This window comes from Crocuta crocuta, unplaced genomic scaffold (assembly GCF_008692635.1).
Source record: "Crocuta crocuta isolate KB4526 unplaced genomic scaffold, BGI_CrCroc_1.0 scaffold274, whole genome shotgun sequence".
NCBI classification, from domain to species: Eukaryota; Metazoa; Chordata; class Mammalia; order Carnivora; family Hyaenidae; genus Crocuta; species Crocuta crocuta.
Genome location: NW_027530222.1, coordinates 3,233,611 through 3,250,003, shown reverse-complemented (window position 1 = coordinate 3,250,003; position 16,393 = coordinate 3,233,611). Strand labels below are relative to the sequence as shown.

The window sequence follows — 16,393 nt, the reverse complement described above, 5'->3', positions numbered from 1 at the left end:
CAGGCAAGAGGAGGGATAGGAAGCCACTGGAAGGGCCGCCGGGGTTTCGGACAGCTGATGCCTGCCCATCCATCGACGATGTCTCAAAGCTCAAAGCCCAGATGATGGAGGAGGGGAGCTGGAGAAGGAAGAAGAGGGAGGTCCTGGAAGCTGGAGGTGGTTGAAGAGGTGCTGTCCTGTTCAGGAGTAGCCAGGTGGGAGCTGCTCACTGCTTCTCCACCGCTCCCTGCTCAGCTGCGCTCTCCTGGCTGGGGCCCTGGCCCTGGTCCTGGTCCTGGCCCTGCCCATGCCACGGGGTCTCCTTGAACACAAACCAACAGTTCCCGGCCCACAGGAAGAAGTTGATAAAGCCGAAGAGCTGCAAAGACATCAGGGAAGCTTGTGAGAATAATAAGGAGGGCATTGTGGGAACAGGGAAGAGGAGCTCCTGCAGGGGGGGTGGGGGTGGGTAGAGAAGAGGCATAGAGGGCTCAGAAGACTAAAATACAGAGAACTGGAGATAGAGGCAGGGTTCGATGCCGATACCCACTAAGGGGCTCTCTGGCGAAAATCTCTAACTGTCCACAGCATGCACCTGAGTTGTAGCTTGGTCGCTAGGAGAGTCTGGCCCCTGGAGAGAAGCATCATGCAAAGCAGAGCAAGGGGCAAGGAGGGGCTTTGGTGGCGCTTTCCAGAGCACTGTTCTGAGTGCCTTTCTCAAGGGTGGGTGTGGCCAGAGCTGTCCAAGGTGCTTCCTTCTTAGGACCAGGGACTCAGCCCGGACTATATTCAAATATTTATTCAAAAATACTTAAAAATCTATCAGCAGAAAGTATTGGGGTGGGGGAGGTGAGCTGATGTCTGCAATTAACTTCAAAATGCATTAAAATCAGATGGTTTGATGGATGAAGAGAGGCGGGTAGATATGTGATAAAGCAAGTCTAGTAAAATGATAATGGTGCAGTTTAGGCAATGAGTGTGTGGGTGTTCATTGTAAAATTCTTCCAACTTCGCTCTATTTGTGAAAATTTTTACAATAAAATGTTGGGGGCTAAAACCGATCAGCAGAGTTCGAGCAAGGTCTAGAAGGCTCCCTGGTGTGCCAGGGACTAAACCCTTCTGTTACTGGGCCTTGGGGAATTCCAGGACAGTTTTAGGGCAGGGCTAAGGTGACAAGCACATTTGAAAAGCTTGAGGCCTCAGCTATCTACCAACTGATATGGAAAGATTTCCACATTCTAATACCTGGGATGGCCAAACATGTACGTACCAGCCGGACCCACCCCTGCCCAAAGCCCCTTTCCAGTCTGGAGGCCCGAGTGACAGTGGGTGACAATCTCATTCCCTCTGAGTCTGCTCCCAGCTGTGAGCCCAGCCACAGCCTGTGCCCTCCTTTATATGTTTGCATGTGCGTGCACAAGTGCGTGCATGCGCGCGCGTGCACACACACACACACACACACACACTGTAAAGGAGCAGGTGGAGTGGGAAGCAGTCACAAAGGGCATGCCTGAATGTGGGAAGAAGGGAAATGGGAAGACAGAGTACAGAAGGAGGAAAGAAAAGGAGGCTAAATGGCTCTTGGGTTCCCTCCAAACTAAAATATCTTCTCAGGGTCAGCCAGGGGCCAGCGGCCACCCTTAGGTGCTGTGGTCACTGGCTCTAGGTGCAGGGGATGCCAGCTGGAGAGTTACCCTCTCTGTTCATCCCAGAACCTGCTAGCTGGGACAGGCCTGGGCATCTGGGATAGCACTGCCTCCCCCAGTCCCCTTCAGTGGCCACAGGTCTTACCACAGAGATGTTGGCCAGTCCCATGGAGGGTGTGGCCCCAGTGCTGCACACTGCTTCCTCTCCATGGCACACAGACATGGCTGCGGTCAGGCTGGATGGCCGTGTGGCCCCCTTGATGTCCGTCAAGCCTTTGCCCCAGGCAGCTGCGGCTACCAGCCAGAAGAAAGTGAAGGAGACAGTCACGCAGAAGTCCTGGAAGGAACAGAGGGACAAGAAATACACTCAGAAAGGCCCCTGTAATTACTTACTGCTTTTCCACTTGCCATAATGCACTGGGATCGTGGGGTCCCAGGACAGCCACCTCTTCCTATCCTACCCAACACCTCGAACCTCTGGGAGCCCAGATCATTTTAAAGAATCTGTTCACTGCCACCAAAGGAACCCTGCCACCCAGGGCCACCCCTCCCGATGCCCTCAGAACTATATCAAGGCACCTGCTGATCAATGTCACCCCCAAATCCAAGTGGCCTAAACTCCCCACCTTCCCCTTGAAGCTTTTCCTTGGGTCACCATTGCTCAGCTACAACTGGTGGAAGAGTGAGAGCAGACTGCAGGAGACAAATGGGGTCCCCTGAGGCACCCCTTCCACTTTGCATGCCTGGGATAGTGAGACAGTAAAGGGGGAATATATTAATGATAGCCAACACTTACTTATGGAAACTAACTATACCAGATATTTTACATGCATTTTCACTTCATCTCCCCCAAACACTATGAGATAGGTATTATTTTATCTCCATTTCATACTGAGGAAACTGAGGTTTATAGAGGATAAGTGACTTGTCCAAGAGCACACAGCCAGTAAGGGACCGCTCTGGAATTTGAACCCAGGCAGTCCAACTCCAGGGCCCGCTTCTTGATGCTATTATGCCTCCTGTGAGCACAGCAAGTGATGGGAAGTTGGTAGAGGCAGAGTCGTTGGAGCTGTGGGAGCCACAGAACCCGAAGGGATCAACCACGAAGAGCTGGCAGGGGGGGACTCAGGAGGTTCCACATATGGGTGTCCTCCCCTCTCGCTCTGACATCAGTCTCGGGATGCACATCTCCCTAGTTTCTCCACCCCATCATCCCTCCTGGCCTCTGCTTACTCACCACCAGTGGAAAGCGCTTGTTCTCTGTGTAGAGGTTGTGGAAGCGCAGGTAGACGACTAGCGCAGCCATAGTATAGAAGAAGGAAAAGATGCCCAGGGTCACAAAGAACTCGGCGGGAGCAGAGAAATCCCCCATCAGATGCATGGTCTTGGAGGTGGAGTCATCATCACAGAGGGGCATCTCATACTGGACCCGGTTCAACCTGCAGGTGGCAGGGGATGCCATCCTGAGCTCAGGGCAATCCTCTCCCTGTGGAGGTAGAGGACTGTGCCTGCCCTGGGGGTAGCCCTGTGCTCATTCTCACCCTGGGACTCTTACAGAGCCCAGAAAGGGTGTGTGTGTGGGAGGAATGCTTCTGGAGGGAACCCTGCAGTCAAGGCAGGAACATCGCTGGAATTCTGGTCAAACTCTACCTCCCATTCAGCCACAACCCCACACTCGTCTACCTTGACGGGTCAAGATCATGCATTTCCAAGAACCTCCAGGGCCCTTCAGGTCACTACCGCAATAATCCATCTATTTCTTGTAGCCAAGCCACCAAGGAGATCTGTTTCATTTTGCCCCTGGGAAAGGGGCACACAGGCCCATAGTGGCCAGGTTACTTTGGACTTGTCCATTCTCAGGCCTTAATTAGCAACCCCACCCAATGAGACTATATGGGACAAAAATAAGGAGAGAAAAACAAATACCCTGTTATACACAAGAGATAGTTCATCGTTGGTACTAAAAATTTCTGAAAAGGAAAGCCCTATCCCCAATTCTCCTCTGAACAGTTGGGACTCCCCTCCCTAAGCTTCCAAGTAGCCAAGAAAGAGTATTCTTTTCTATCTCCTGGTCAAGGTGCATATCCTCATATGCTAGTGGTACCAGATGAGCACCCCACATCAACTCTTTAGGATCTTAGTACTAAAACGTTCCCCAACCTTCAAGGCAGGGAGGAGGTTACTGAAGGTCAGAAAGACCTGCCCTGAGACTCCTATAAGCCTCCATCCCCAGCTGGATGGGTTTTTTCTGTAGGAACTATGTTATACCTGCTATTGGTTATTCATGGACTGGAACGTTATTATGACAATGATCTATCTGAGGTTCCCTGATATTTTTCTATGGTTAGTCTGAAATTCCTAAAGGGTGGGAAGCACCCAAGTCTTGTAGTTCTATTTGAACCTGGAGTGGCACTCAACAAAAGGTCTTTATAAGATTCTGGAGAAGGAAGAGACCAAGCAGGTCCTGCCAAACCAGCGAGAAAGGCTGTGTGCAGTCAGAATCCATTCCCGCTCACCTGAAGGGATAGCCGAACAAAACAATGATGGAGCTCACATCCTTGGCTTCGTTGTTGCAGCGAACTGTTGCTCCTGTCTCCCCGCTGTAGGAGCCGCAGGACCCGAAGGCGAAAATAGCAAAGAGCTGAGGGAAAGGGAAGCCCCTTTGAGAGTCAGAACATATTATCTCATCAGAACCATCTTCTGACTCTTAGCGGGTGCAGATATGGTGGAGGGAGCCAGGATATCCTTTAATCAACTCCCTCCTGGGTAGAGACCTATGACTTCCATTGGTCTTCCAGCCTCAGGATGCTGGGTTCACTGCACCTGAGTCCTGGACCAAATAGTCAAATGAATGAGGTTGACTTTGAGTAGTGTCTGGGAGGAAGATAGAGAGAAAGAAGAAATGGATAGTTTCCACATCTCTCCACTGGATGCATATGACAGTGGAGAACATAGGTAGCCTCCTTAACATGATGAGCAACGCAAAGCAATTTAGGCTTTTGGAAAAGTCTAGCATAAAGCTGGACTTGAATTTCCTCCCCAAGGCAGAGGCACCCTAGAAATAGATTCCTCTGTGCTAACTGAGATCAGGCATGCTTTAGAATTCTTTTCATTTCTCCTTTGAAGCTGTCATTGAATCTTGTCGTTACCTTGTTGCTAACTTCCAGTGGCTTCCTGCCTCACTGGAGGTATAGCTAGAAGCAGCATCTTCCACCAAGCCTTCAGAGGGGCCAGGCAAGGAAGTGCTATGCTCCTTTTCCCCCAAAGGTACTTTTCCTTGCAGCAACACTGCTGGCTGCGTCCATGCTGGCAGTCCTGGCCCAAGCCCAGAGCAAAGTACCTTCCACTTGCCTTATCAGCCCCTACTGTTTCCCCAGTGGTGTTTCCCTTTGTAATCTGTTGATTGCTCAGTGTTCAAAACCAGAAGCATTTCAGGTCACTTGAATTGTTTTCCTCTCCACCTTTCATCACATTTTACTAAACCTCCTATCTTGAGTGAACTGAAATTTCCTCAACCCATGGTTTTCTAATTTCTTTCTGGGGAAACACACTAGTTAGAAAAGGAGGTGAGAAACTGGAATCTCTTAACCTCCCGCATCATCTGTTCAGGCCCCGTTTCCTGTGCGCTTACCTTATACGGGCTTGTACATGATGTGATCATTCTTATTAAGCACAGAGCTTATTCTGTTAACGATCATTTTCTGTATGTTTCTCCGTGTCTTGCTGTCTTGGACATTAAGCACCTAGAAGACAGCTCATCTACATCCCAGGCTTGCACCCAGAGTTTAGAATAGAGTTGTGTGCACGTGACTTTGCTAAAGCTTGATAGTGTTGCGGAGTTTTGAAAAGAGATCTGGATTAGGAGTTTGGAAATCTGGGTTCTAGTCTTGGCCCTGTCACTGATGAGCTGGGTGACCTCTAATAAATCACTCTGCTCTCTGAGTCTCAGTTTTCCCATCTGTAAAATGAGGGGTTTGGAGCAGGCAATCGAGAGGCCTTTCTCCCACTGGATGAGGGTAATGCTATCAGTGTGCCCTTGGCCGGGCTTGTCAGCAGCTGTGCTCTGCCTCTGGGCAGTGTCCAGTGCCACTGCCCCGCCTTGTATTGCCTGCCCTGGCAGATCTCCTGCACGCTGGAGCTATTGACTCCTCTCTCTAAAGGTCATAATGAGCACCTCTCTGTTTCCAGGAGGTTTAATTCAGACAACTGAGAATTGTCTCCCTTTTAAAAAACATCCAGGAAAGGAGATAGTATAACTCTCTCCAATGCCTGAATAGCCTCCTCATCTGGCTTAATTTACAGAGACTGCAGTAGAGCCCTGTTTGCTCATCTTGACAGAGCTGAAGAGAAGTTGCCCAAAGCATCAGCATCATTACCCTTTAGATACTCCAAGCCTCCTCACTGGCATAACAATGACGCTTCTTTAGCTCTTCCTCGTAGGAATTCTCTAATTTTTGTCAGCTCTATGAACCTCTTACAAGTAGCTTCTGGTGCTCAGAACTGGACACACAATTTAGAGTATCACATTCTAGGAAGGGCAGCATAATTAGATATATTTTTACTGAATAAAGTCCCCTAAGAAAATAGATATTCCTAAATTGGGGCACTTGATGGTGAGTTATGGAGCCTTCTCTTCACTAGCACTTCCTTGACAGGCACGCCTGATTATCTACAGAAAGACGACACTTACTGAGTACCTACTGTGTACCAGCACTGTTCTAAGCACTATCATTTAGTAGTGAACAAAAGAGAAAAATCTCTGTCTTCATGGAGCCTGTACTCTAGAGCTGCTCTATCCATACTGGTAGCCACAAGCCAAGTATGGCTATTTACATTCAAATTCATTAAAATTGAAAGTAATTACAAATTCACAGTGGCTCAGTTACATTTAGCCACATTTCAAGTGCCACATTTCAACCACACGTGACTAGCATGTACCATATTGGACAACACAGATAATAGAACTTTTCCATCATTGCCCAAAGTTCTGCTATGACTAGATGATACGTCAGAACCTTGAGGTTCTGAAAATCCTGAATCCTGAATCTTATGTCAGAAACTTGAGGTTCTGAAAATCTTGATTCCTGCTCAGAGAGTGGAATATACCATGAATAACTTTAGTACTAGCTATATCCTCTTCTATTCTGATTCTTTGAAAGTCAGGAATCCCTAAATGCCTTACATGGCTCTTTATCAGAGTGCATAATTATATCTGAACATCACACAGTCACGTGAGGCCAATAGCATAAAGTTTGTTATGTAAGTGGACAATGGGAAAAATCTGAGGGGAACCTCATAGGTTCACAGGACAGCAGAGCAAAAAAAGATTTCAGAGATTATCAAGCCCAATGGTCTCATTTCACAGAGCTAGAAATTAAAGTCCCAAAAGATTACGTGACTTTCCCAAGGTCACATTTAGCCATTGTGTGGACCAGCCTTAGAATTCACATCTCTTGATTCCCTGTCCAGTGCTCTCTCTACGTAATCAAGACACCGTCATTATGCATTATTGTGCCAAGTGCTGGGACACAAAGGTAGATAAGACCCAGTACCTTCTTGTAAGAGTTTACGTCCAGGAAAAAAAGTGCCCTGCTCAAACAAATAAACAAATAACATTCTGCATCACAAAGTTATTAAGGCTAAAGAAAGATCTCTCCTCTGTTCAGGGAGGATGGTAAGGAGGCAGGGAGTAGCTCTGCACCTGGCATACTGGAACAGAGAAAGACACCCTGTCCCAGCCCCCTCCACCTTTATGTACCAGATTTACTTTCTTCCCTAAATGTGCCAGGTGACTGAGCCACTAGGAAAAGCAGGAAAGAACTGAAACCATCCGTGTCACCAAGCGTAAGGGTTTCTGAGTTGAGCAAACTGCTCAAAAAGAACAGAAGCCAACGAGAGATAGAGTCCCTGAGACAGGAAAGGGGTGGATCTCTTAAGTTCTGGTGCCAACCTGCCACCTTCTTCCTCTTGGACCTGTACTGCTAGGGACAGTGATGGTCATATATTGCTCTCCACACCCGCCTCCTCCTGCCTCTGTATCTCTTTGGGAAAGATGTCAAAATAACCTTGCCAGTTTGGTGCTGACTTGCTTGACGGTGATGATCCTTTGTCAGTCTTAGGGAGACAACCATCCCTAGTTAGTGGAGAGCAAAAGGAAAACAAGATCTCCCCTCCAATATTACCCCCACAGTCATCTTATTGGTTTGATGGACTCTAATGGTATTCTTTGGCATTCCCCACGCCAACTGAAATAGCTTATTTTCATTTTAAGACCCCAGAACCAAGTAAGTGGCTTTGGCACCTCAAATTATTGATCAGGGGTATAGTTAATAATAATATGGCTTATTATGGGAATAGTGACTGAGTAATCCAGGAGATTCTTTTGCACCTTACCCTCAAAGTTAGGATCTGGCAGTGATATTTGAATAATCTAACCAAAGGATGAGTCTAGCTGAGAGTATGCATAAAGGGGAAATTTGGGGGAAAGGAGAGGTTTGGGAACAGGAGGAAAGGGAACCGACACTTGCTGAATATCTCCTAGACTGGGCTGAATGCCTGGATGCTTTACAGAAATTATCTCCCATAATCCTCCCATGAGGATTAGATTTTACCCTCATTTACAGATAAGAAACCGAGGCCCACAAAGATTTTGTTACTTACCTGAGGTACCTCAGATTCTATGGCTAGAAAGCAGAAGAGACTCCATTTAAACCAAAGCCCATCAACCTAAAAATCTGCCTTTTTCCTTTTTTAAGAAAACCAGTACTTTAATAATTGGTCGATACCCATGTTATTTTGCTAGCTTTGTGTAGACTTAGCGAGACTCCAGAACTGGAATTGAGGTGAGATTAATTTCTGAATTAAAAAAAAAAAAATACTCTAAGCCAACCTCCTGACTAAAAAAAGACTAACATTGCTTTCTTACTACCAGGATTCCAGCAAAATTGCTTTTTGATAACAATGACAAGTTTTCAAGTATCATTACAATAAACACAAGATCTGTGTTTTCTTTTTCTTTCTTTTCTTTCTTTCTTTTTTTTTTTTTTTTTCCTTTTCCAGTTAGGGGCATTTGATCCCCCTCAAGCAGGAAATGAGTGAAAATCCCAAATGACATTTTCACTGTCATTTCTGGCGCTGGTTCCTGTGTACTTTTATATTAGCTCATCCTACAGAGACTCAGAGCAAGTGAAACTCATGCTCTGAATTCAGGCTGCTAGGACGGCAGTAAAGCAAATCATGTCTCCCTTTGATGCTGCCCTTCCAATGAAAGCTGAGTTCAGAGTCTAGCTCTGGGCCCCTGGATTTAGCACAATGAGAGAAAGGCATCACGCCCCTCTAAGAAGTTGAAGATCATAAAAGTCAAATGGTTCTTAACTCTTAGGGATCAGTGCTGATCCTGGGAGGAGACTGGATCATTTTTCTAGGCATCGTTTTGTGCAACCTTTACAGAAATGTGGGTACTGGGGGAGGAGGGCACTGAGAAAAGGATAGAAGGATTAAAGAGGGAAGCTTTTCAGAATCCCCCCATGAAGGATGATTCCATGGTCTAATAACCTCATTGTTTCACTCATCCCTTGACAGTCTTTCTCAAATTTCCCTTAGATCCATTTATCTAGTTTAATGACAAAATTGTACCCTTACATTTCAGGTTCTGCTCCTCATAATGGCTCCCTAGTTCTGGATGGCAGTCACATGAAGCCTAAATAACATTTTTATATGGCCACCACTGGTACTCAAGTGGTGGGTCAGAACAGGGAAGTGGGGGGAGGTGAAAGAGCTCAGTCAGCAGTCCATCCAACTGGTCTTGAGGCGGTAGGGAGAGTGGAAAGTCCCCATCGGATCCCAGAGTTTGCAGTTGGGAGCTCCTTGCCTGGCCTGTAGCCCCAGTCAAGGTCTCAGATATCCAAAGATAACCCCAAATGCACTATTGCCCCTGAATTCCAGATCTGGTGATTCTCATCCAAACGATGATTCAGGACTCAGGGACATAGTGCTAACTCCTGTCTCCAGTGAGTTAAAAGCCCTTTAGAACTCAACCCTCCTCAATATTAACAGTAACTTATTCCCTAGCTCAATTCTGTGCTGAAAGCACATTAATTAAGTTATTCACACATCATTTGGTGTGTGGATTGCCTAACTTAAATCTCTTTGGCTATAGTGCACTAAATGCTCCCAACAAATTTTCATGATTTGAAAGAATGACTGTACCTGTCCACACTCCTAACTTATTCCTGGGAGGCTTTGGGCACTTGTAAGTACAGAGAACATACCAATATCTCAAAGTACCAGTGAGGCAAGGAGATGGTATTTCCCCTACACAGTTACAGAGGAAATTGAGGCCATGGGCAAGTGATTTCTTCAAGGTCACAGGGTGAGTCTAATGAAGGACAATGTTCTAGCATACCAACCCATTTAAAGCAGAAGGGGACCCTAGGGATGGTGTGATCAACATTTAACTAATGTTGAAAACTGAGGTCCAAAGAAGTGACTTGCCCGAGGTCACATAGCTGGAAGAGGCAGGACCATGTCTGAAATTCAGAGCCCTAGCTTTCCAACTCAGTGTTTTATCTTATTCTACAAGCCACATTTTGGCCACAGTGTGATTTTTATTGTCTCGATATGTTTTCTTTCATTTAACTGAAGAGCCATAGGCTTCACTCACTCACTCACTCACTCACTCTCTTAGTTACAGGAACCCAGATTACTCTAGTGACCTCAACAGGACCACGGCCATCCAGCCAGGACCCTGTCTCCGGAGTCCACCTTCAAGATCAGTCAGGTCCTGGTGGGTTTGGTGGCCGGATGGTTTCCCTTGCCAGCCTCCTTCCCTCCTCTGCCCTCCGTGGATTTCCTCCTCCTCCTTGTCCACCTCCCCCCTCCTGCCACCGAAGAGTGGTATGTGCAGGATCAGAGTTCTGGAAAGGTTACACCCGGGTCCTCTCGCCCGGGTGAAATGTGAGCACCCTGGGCAAGGGCTCCTTGCACATAGAAGGACCGAATCCCGGACTCCCGCNGGACAGGTCCCAGCACCTCCCCGCCCCCCACTCCGGCCACATTGCTTCGGGTCATCGTCACAGCTCAGGCTCCCGAAATAGCCCGCGGCTGAAGCATCGACTCACCCACTGGAGAACTTTGATGAAGCCCAGCGGCTCCTCCAGCCGCCTCCAGCGCAACCCCACAAGCAGGCGGTCTACCTGCGGAGACGAGGCCGGCGAGGGGGTCAGGGCGGTGGGGGAATCCATGAAAGCACTGGGCTTCCTCCCACTCCCACTCGGGGAGAGGGGCGGAATAAGGGTCCGGCCCAACCCCCAAGTGGCGAAGGGGTGGTAAGACACAGCCTCAGGGGCGCGCGGGGAGTACCTGCTCGCGCGGTGACTTGTCCGCCGCGCGACTCGAGCCCTCCGTCGAAGACATGCTGGCGCAGCCGGGCCGGGGCGCAGCGAGGGGGCTCGGCTCCCTGGNCCGGGACCGCTGCTCAGCCCCTCCGGCTGCAGAAAGCCCTCGAGTCCGATTCAAACTTCTGTCAAACTCGGGAGCGCACTTGGCAGCCTAGTCACGTGGCGTGCGCTCGCGAACCCTCCTCCCGCCCCCTCTGCCCCCCGTCTGCCCTTAGGGTGCCTTAAAGGGACCCGTGGCCTCTGCGGGCAGTTTGGCCGCGAGGGGGCTCAAGTTCTGCCTCCAGCGCCAGTCCCAAGCCGTACGCGACAGCCGCTCCAATTCATGGCCAAAGTCGGAACTAGCCTGGCGCTCTGGGACGCACCGGTTCCTATTTTATCATTCCCTATTTGCCTGGATTTGGAGCCGCTCTGCGCCGTTTTTCTCCTCTTCCACACCACAATACCCAGAACCTACACGATTTTCATCAAGCATCAGTGTTGAAATAAAATTCTAAACCTTAAGGTTAACAAACTGCTTGCTTTCAAAATCTCCAAGAGCCACTTACAGAGGGAATGGGCAACAGAATAGAAATTGCTTTTTTCATTCGGTCTGGTTACGTGATAGCTTATTTTTTTTTAACAAAAGGTATTCATATGTTAATGACTTAAAATTATTTATCATTAAAAAGTATAAACTCAATAGCCTTTAAAATGGATATCACTATTTAAATGAGAATGAAAATATGGGGCCCCTGGGTGGCTCAGTCGGTTGAGCGTCTGTCTTCGGCTCAGGTCATGATGATCTCACGGTTCCTGGGTTCGAGGCCCGCGTCGTGGGGTCGAGGCCCGCATTGTGGGATTGAGCCCCGCGTCGGGCGCTGTGCTGACAGCTCAGAGCCTGGAGCCTCTTTCAGATTCTGTGTCTCCGTCTCTCTCTGATCCTGCCCTGCTCATGCTGTCTCTCTCAGAAATAAATAAAACACTAAAAAAAATTTTTTTTTAAATGAGAGTGAAAATAGTCTTTGAGGAATAGGGAGCTTAGAAAATAACTTGCATTGAAAAGTTGACATTGTTGCATTATAGTTGACCTCAAATCGGTCTCTAATTTTCCAAAAGTGTTCGTCAGGAGCCTCCAGGGAGCAATCATGAATATTACACATTCGGTTTACTGGATTGTAAGTGTAAGTTGTGAAAGGTTAAGTGATTTCTCAAAGGTCACTGAGTGAGCAATGGGGCAGCAGTCTGGAGGAAAGAACCGGCCTGTGCTTCTGAAGAATTGGCTTGTAAATACGTACCCCCTTGTCACAAAGTCATTATTGGAATTCTCTTCTGGTACTTCAGAAAGAACAAACATTTATCTATTATTAATACAATTCATTCCCTCATTGAGCAAGTGCCTTCCTGAAGTTGGAGTGGGAGGGGGTGGCTGTACTTGAAAGAAACTTCTCCAGCATATTTCCATTGCAAATCTAGACGAAATAAGAAACAACTGAGTCCTCAGTTCAATTTTTAACAAATTGGTCTGCAGTTTAAAGTTCCTTTACTATAGAATAGGAATAATGGTGTCTGCCCTACTTACTGCATAAGGTCATTATGAGGATTAAGTAGTGTGAGGTGTGTAAATGCCCACACTACATAAATATGAAATAATATTACCAATGGTCTACAACAATATGCATACAAAATATAACACAATCAGAAGAGAATTCAGAATAATACAGCAAAAATCCCACACATCTACGAACCAACCTTATTAAATTTTAACACTTCTGGTTTGTCTCAAATCCATTCTTGAGGGGCGGCTGGGTGGTTCAGTCAGCTCAGGTCATGCATGGTCTCATGGTTCATGAGTTTGAACCCCATATCTGTGCTGCAGTCAGCACAGAGTCTACTTCAGATCCTCTGTACACCCCCCCCAGCCCCTCCTCTTGTGCACTCTCTCTCAAAAAAATCCATTCTTTAACAAAATAAAAATTGCATATAAAACAAAGCCCTGTGCATATTGCGATATCATTCCCTCCCTCTCTTCTTCCTCCCCAGAAGTAACCACTATCCTACCCTGAATTTGTTTATTATTAGCTTCACACATATTTTAATACTTTTACTGTATAACGACATATATCTATAAACAGTACATTAAAATATACCAGACTTACTATTGTTTCTCACATGATTTTAAACTTTATCTAAATACTGTCTTTTAAGTAACCTTTAACTCCTTTTTGTTGCTGTTTTTTACTTAATGGTGGGTTCGTGAGAGTCATCCAACCTGAGGCATGTACCTTTAGTCCCTTCATTTTAACCACAGAATTCCACAACATACATATACCGCAGTGTATTATTCTCATATTGATGGACATTTGGGTTATTTCTAAATATTTACTCTTCCAAACAGTGTTGCGTTGAATGTACACAGAGCACTGAATTTCCACCTTTTTTTTTTTCTCTCTCTCTCTTAAACACAAGCCCGGGTAAGAGACAAATTTTTATGACATGGCCATTATATAAATTGAAGCAAAAACTTCATAAAACATTCTCATTATTTTCTATTCCATTTCATTAAAAAATAATCTGGCCATCCAGAAGCTAATGTAGGTTTTATGAGGCCTCAAATTTATACAATTTGGGGGCCCCCTTTAGCAAAAGAACACAAAATTAGTAACCAGGCCTTGGAAGAGGCTTTGCAAGTAAGGAAGCCTGAAACTTAAATATCATTAGTTTCAGGGTAAATACCCCTCTGAGGAGACATACTAGATTGATTTAATGATTCACTAATAATGGGTCTCTACTAACAGTTTAATAAATACTGCTCCATATCTAATAGTGAGCCAGCTAGGTCATACGATGTGAACATTTCAACTTTGAGTTTTGATAAATGTATATACCCATGTAATCACCACCACAATCAAGATAAAGAATACTTCCATCATTCCAAAGATCTCCTTCTTGCTTTTTTGTAGTCGGTCCCAGGCAACTACTGATCTGTGTTCTGTCATTGTAATTCAGTTTTGCTTCTTTCTGGAATTGCAAATAAATGGAATTATGCAGGATGTGCTCTTTTGTGCCTGGCTTTTTTTTTTCACTCTGCATAGTTTTTGAGATTCATCTATATTGTTGTGCTTATCAGTAGATTGCTCCTTTTTGTGCTGAATAGTATCCCATCCATATTATGAAATATGATCCATTGCAGTTTATCTATTCAATTCAAAGTACATTTGAGTTGTTGCTTTTTTTCCCTTTTTTTTCTTTTTTTGCTATTTTGAGCAGACCTGATATGAACATTCTTGTACAGGTTTTTTAGTGAATATAAGTATTCAGTGAATATAAGTATTTATTTCTAGGGTAAATACCCAAAAATGAGAGTTCTAGGTCATGTGTAAATAAATGTGCTTAAGTTTATATAAAACTAACAAACTGTTTCGAGAGTGCCTGTACCATTTTGCTTTCCCACCAACAATGTATTCGAATTGCTTTGCATCTTCTCCAGCATTTGGGTTTTTTTTTTTTTTTTTTTAGCCATTCTGATAGGTAAATGGTGGTATCTCTTTGTGGTTTTAATACGCATTTCCCCCCTGGCTAATAAGGTAGAACATCTTTTAATGTGCTTATTAGCTATATGTGTATCTTCACTGAAGTGTCTGTTAAATTCTTTTGCCCGTTTTTAAATTGGGTTGTTTCCTTTTTACAAATGAATTTTGAGAATTTTTATATATTCTGAATGCAAGTCTTTTGTTGGATATGAAATTGGCAAATATTTTCTCCCAGTCTGTAGTTTGTCTTTTCATTCTTCTTTTACAGAGCAAAGTTTTGGTAAGTGTATTTTACTATTTTTTAAATGGATCATGCTTTTGACATCATGTTTAATAACTCTTTGCCTAACCTCAAGTCACAAATATATTATCCTGTTTTTATTCTAAACGTTTTAATAGTTTTATGCTTTACATTGAGATTTTTTAAAAGTTATTCTTTGTGTAAGGCTTGGGATTTGGGTTAGGGTTATTATTATTATTACTATTTGGCATGTAGATATTCTATTGTTCTAACAATTGTTTTTGAAAACATCATTCTTTCTCCATTTAATTGATTTTGCACTTCTTTAAAAAAAATCAATTGGCCATATTTGTATGAGTCTATTTCTGGCCTTTCTATTTAATCTAAGTGTCTGTACTTTTGCCAATACCATACTGGCTCAGATACCATAGTTTTCTAGTAAATCTTAAAATAGGCTAAAATGATTCCTCCAACTTTGGTCTTTTTCAAAATTGTTTTAGCTATCTAGTTCCTTTGAATTTCAGAATAAATTTTACGATCAGATGGTCTACATCTACAAAAAATTCTGCTAGGATATTGATTAGAATTGCATTAAATCTATAGATCAATTTAGGCAAAATTGACATCATTACTATGTTGTATTTTTCAATCCATGAACACAGAATCCCTCTCCATTTATTTAGGTCTTCTCTGGTTTCTGTGTCAGGACTAGCAGTTGTTTTTTTTTTTTTAATTTTTTAACGTTTATTTATTTTTGAGACGGAGAGAGACAGAGCACGAGCTGGGGAGGGGCAGAGAGAGAGGGAGACACAGAATCTGAAACAGGCTCCAGGCTCTGAGCTGTCAGCACAGGGCCCGACATGGGGCTCGAACACACAGACAGCGAGATCATGACCTGAGCCAAAGTTGACCGCTTAACCGACTGAGCCACCCAGGCACCCCAGCACTAGCAGTTTTAAGCATACAGATCATGACCATGTTTTGGTAGATTGATACATAGATATTTAATTTTTCTGGAGCCACTATAAGCGGTATAATTTTAAGTTCAAGTTTCTATTTGACAATTGATAGAAACTGATATTTTTCTGTTGATCTAGTATCCTGTGACCTTTGTAAAACTTGGATTTTTGTTCCATGAGATTTTTTAGATTCTTTTGGGTTTTCTATGTAGACAATTATGTTGTTTGCAAATTGGGACAGTTTTCTTTCTTTCTTTACAATCTGAATGCCATTTACTTATTTTCCTTGCCTTACACTTCACTCGTTAGGACTTGCAGTACAATGTTGAAAATGTGTGGTGAGAGTGGACATCCTTGCCTCATTTTTCTTAGGAGAAACTGTTCAGCCTTTCACCATTTAGTATGATGTTAGCTCTAAGTGTTTTATAGATTTCCCCTTATCAGGGTAAAGGTGTTCCTCTCTATTCCCAGTTTGCTGAAGGTTTTTGTCATGAATGGATGTTGGATTTTGTCAAATGCTTTTTCTGTATCAATTGATGATGATCATGGACTTTTTCTTCTTTGGACTATTAGCATGGAAGATTATATTGATATATTTTTTAGAATATTTAAAGATATATATTATAATTAATATATTATAACTATAATATAAAATATTTTT

General features: G+C 44.5%; 1 protein-coding gene across 1 annotated transcript; it reads right to left on the bottom strand.

The window, feature by feature from the left end:
• Nucleotides 1-205: 205 nt before the first annotated feature.
• On the bottom strand, nucleotides 206-11,039 carry SYPL2 (synaptophysin like 2). The gene is made up of 6 exons (XM_077765533.1): nucleotides 10,986-11,039; nucleotides 10,745-10,819; nucleotides 4,142-4,266; nucleotides 2,863-3,064; nucleotides 1,771-1,962; nucleotides 206-358 (listed from the first exon to the last, which is right to left on the bottom strand). The coding sequence occupies exons 1-6, from the start codon at nucleotides 11,037-11,039 to the stop codon at nucleotides 206-208; spliced, it is 801 nt and encodes a 266-aa protein (XP_077621659.1).
• Nucleotides 11,040-16,393: the final 5,354 nt, after the last annotated feature.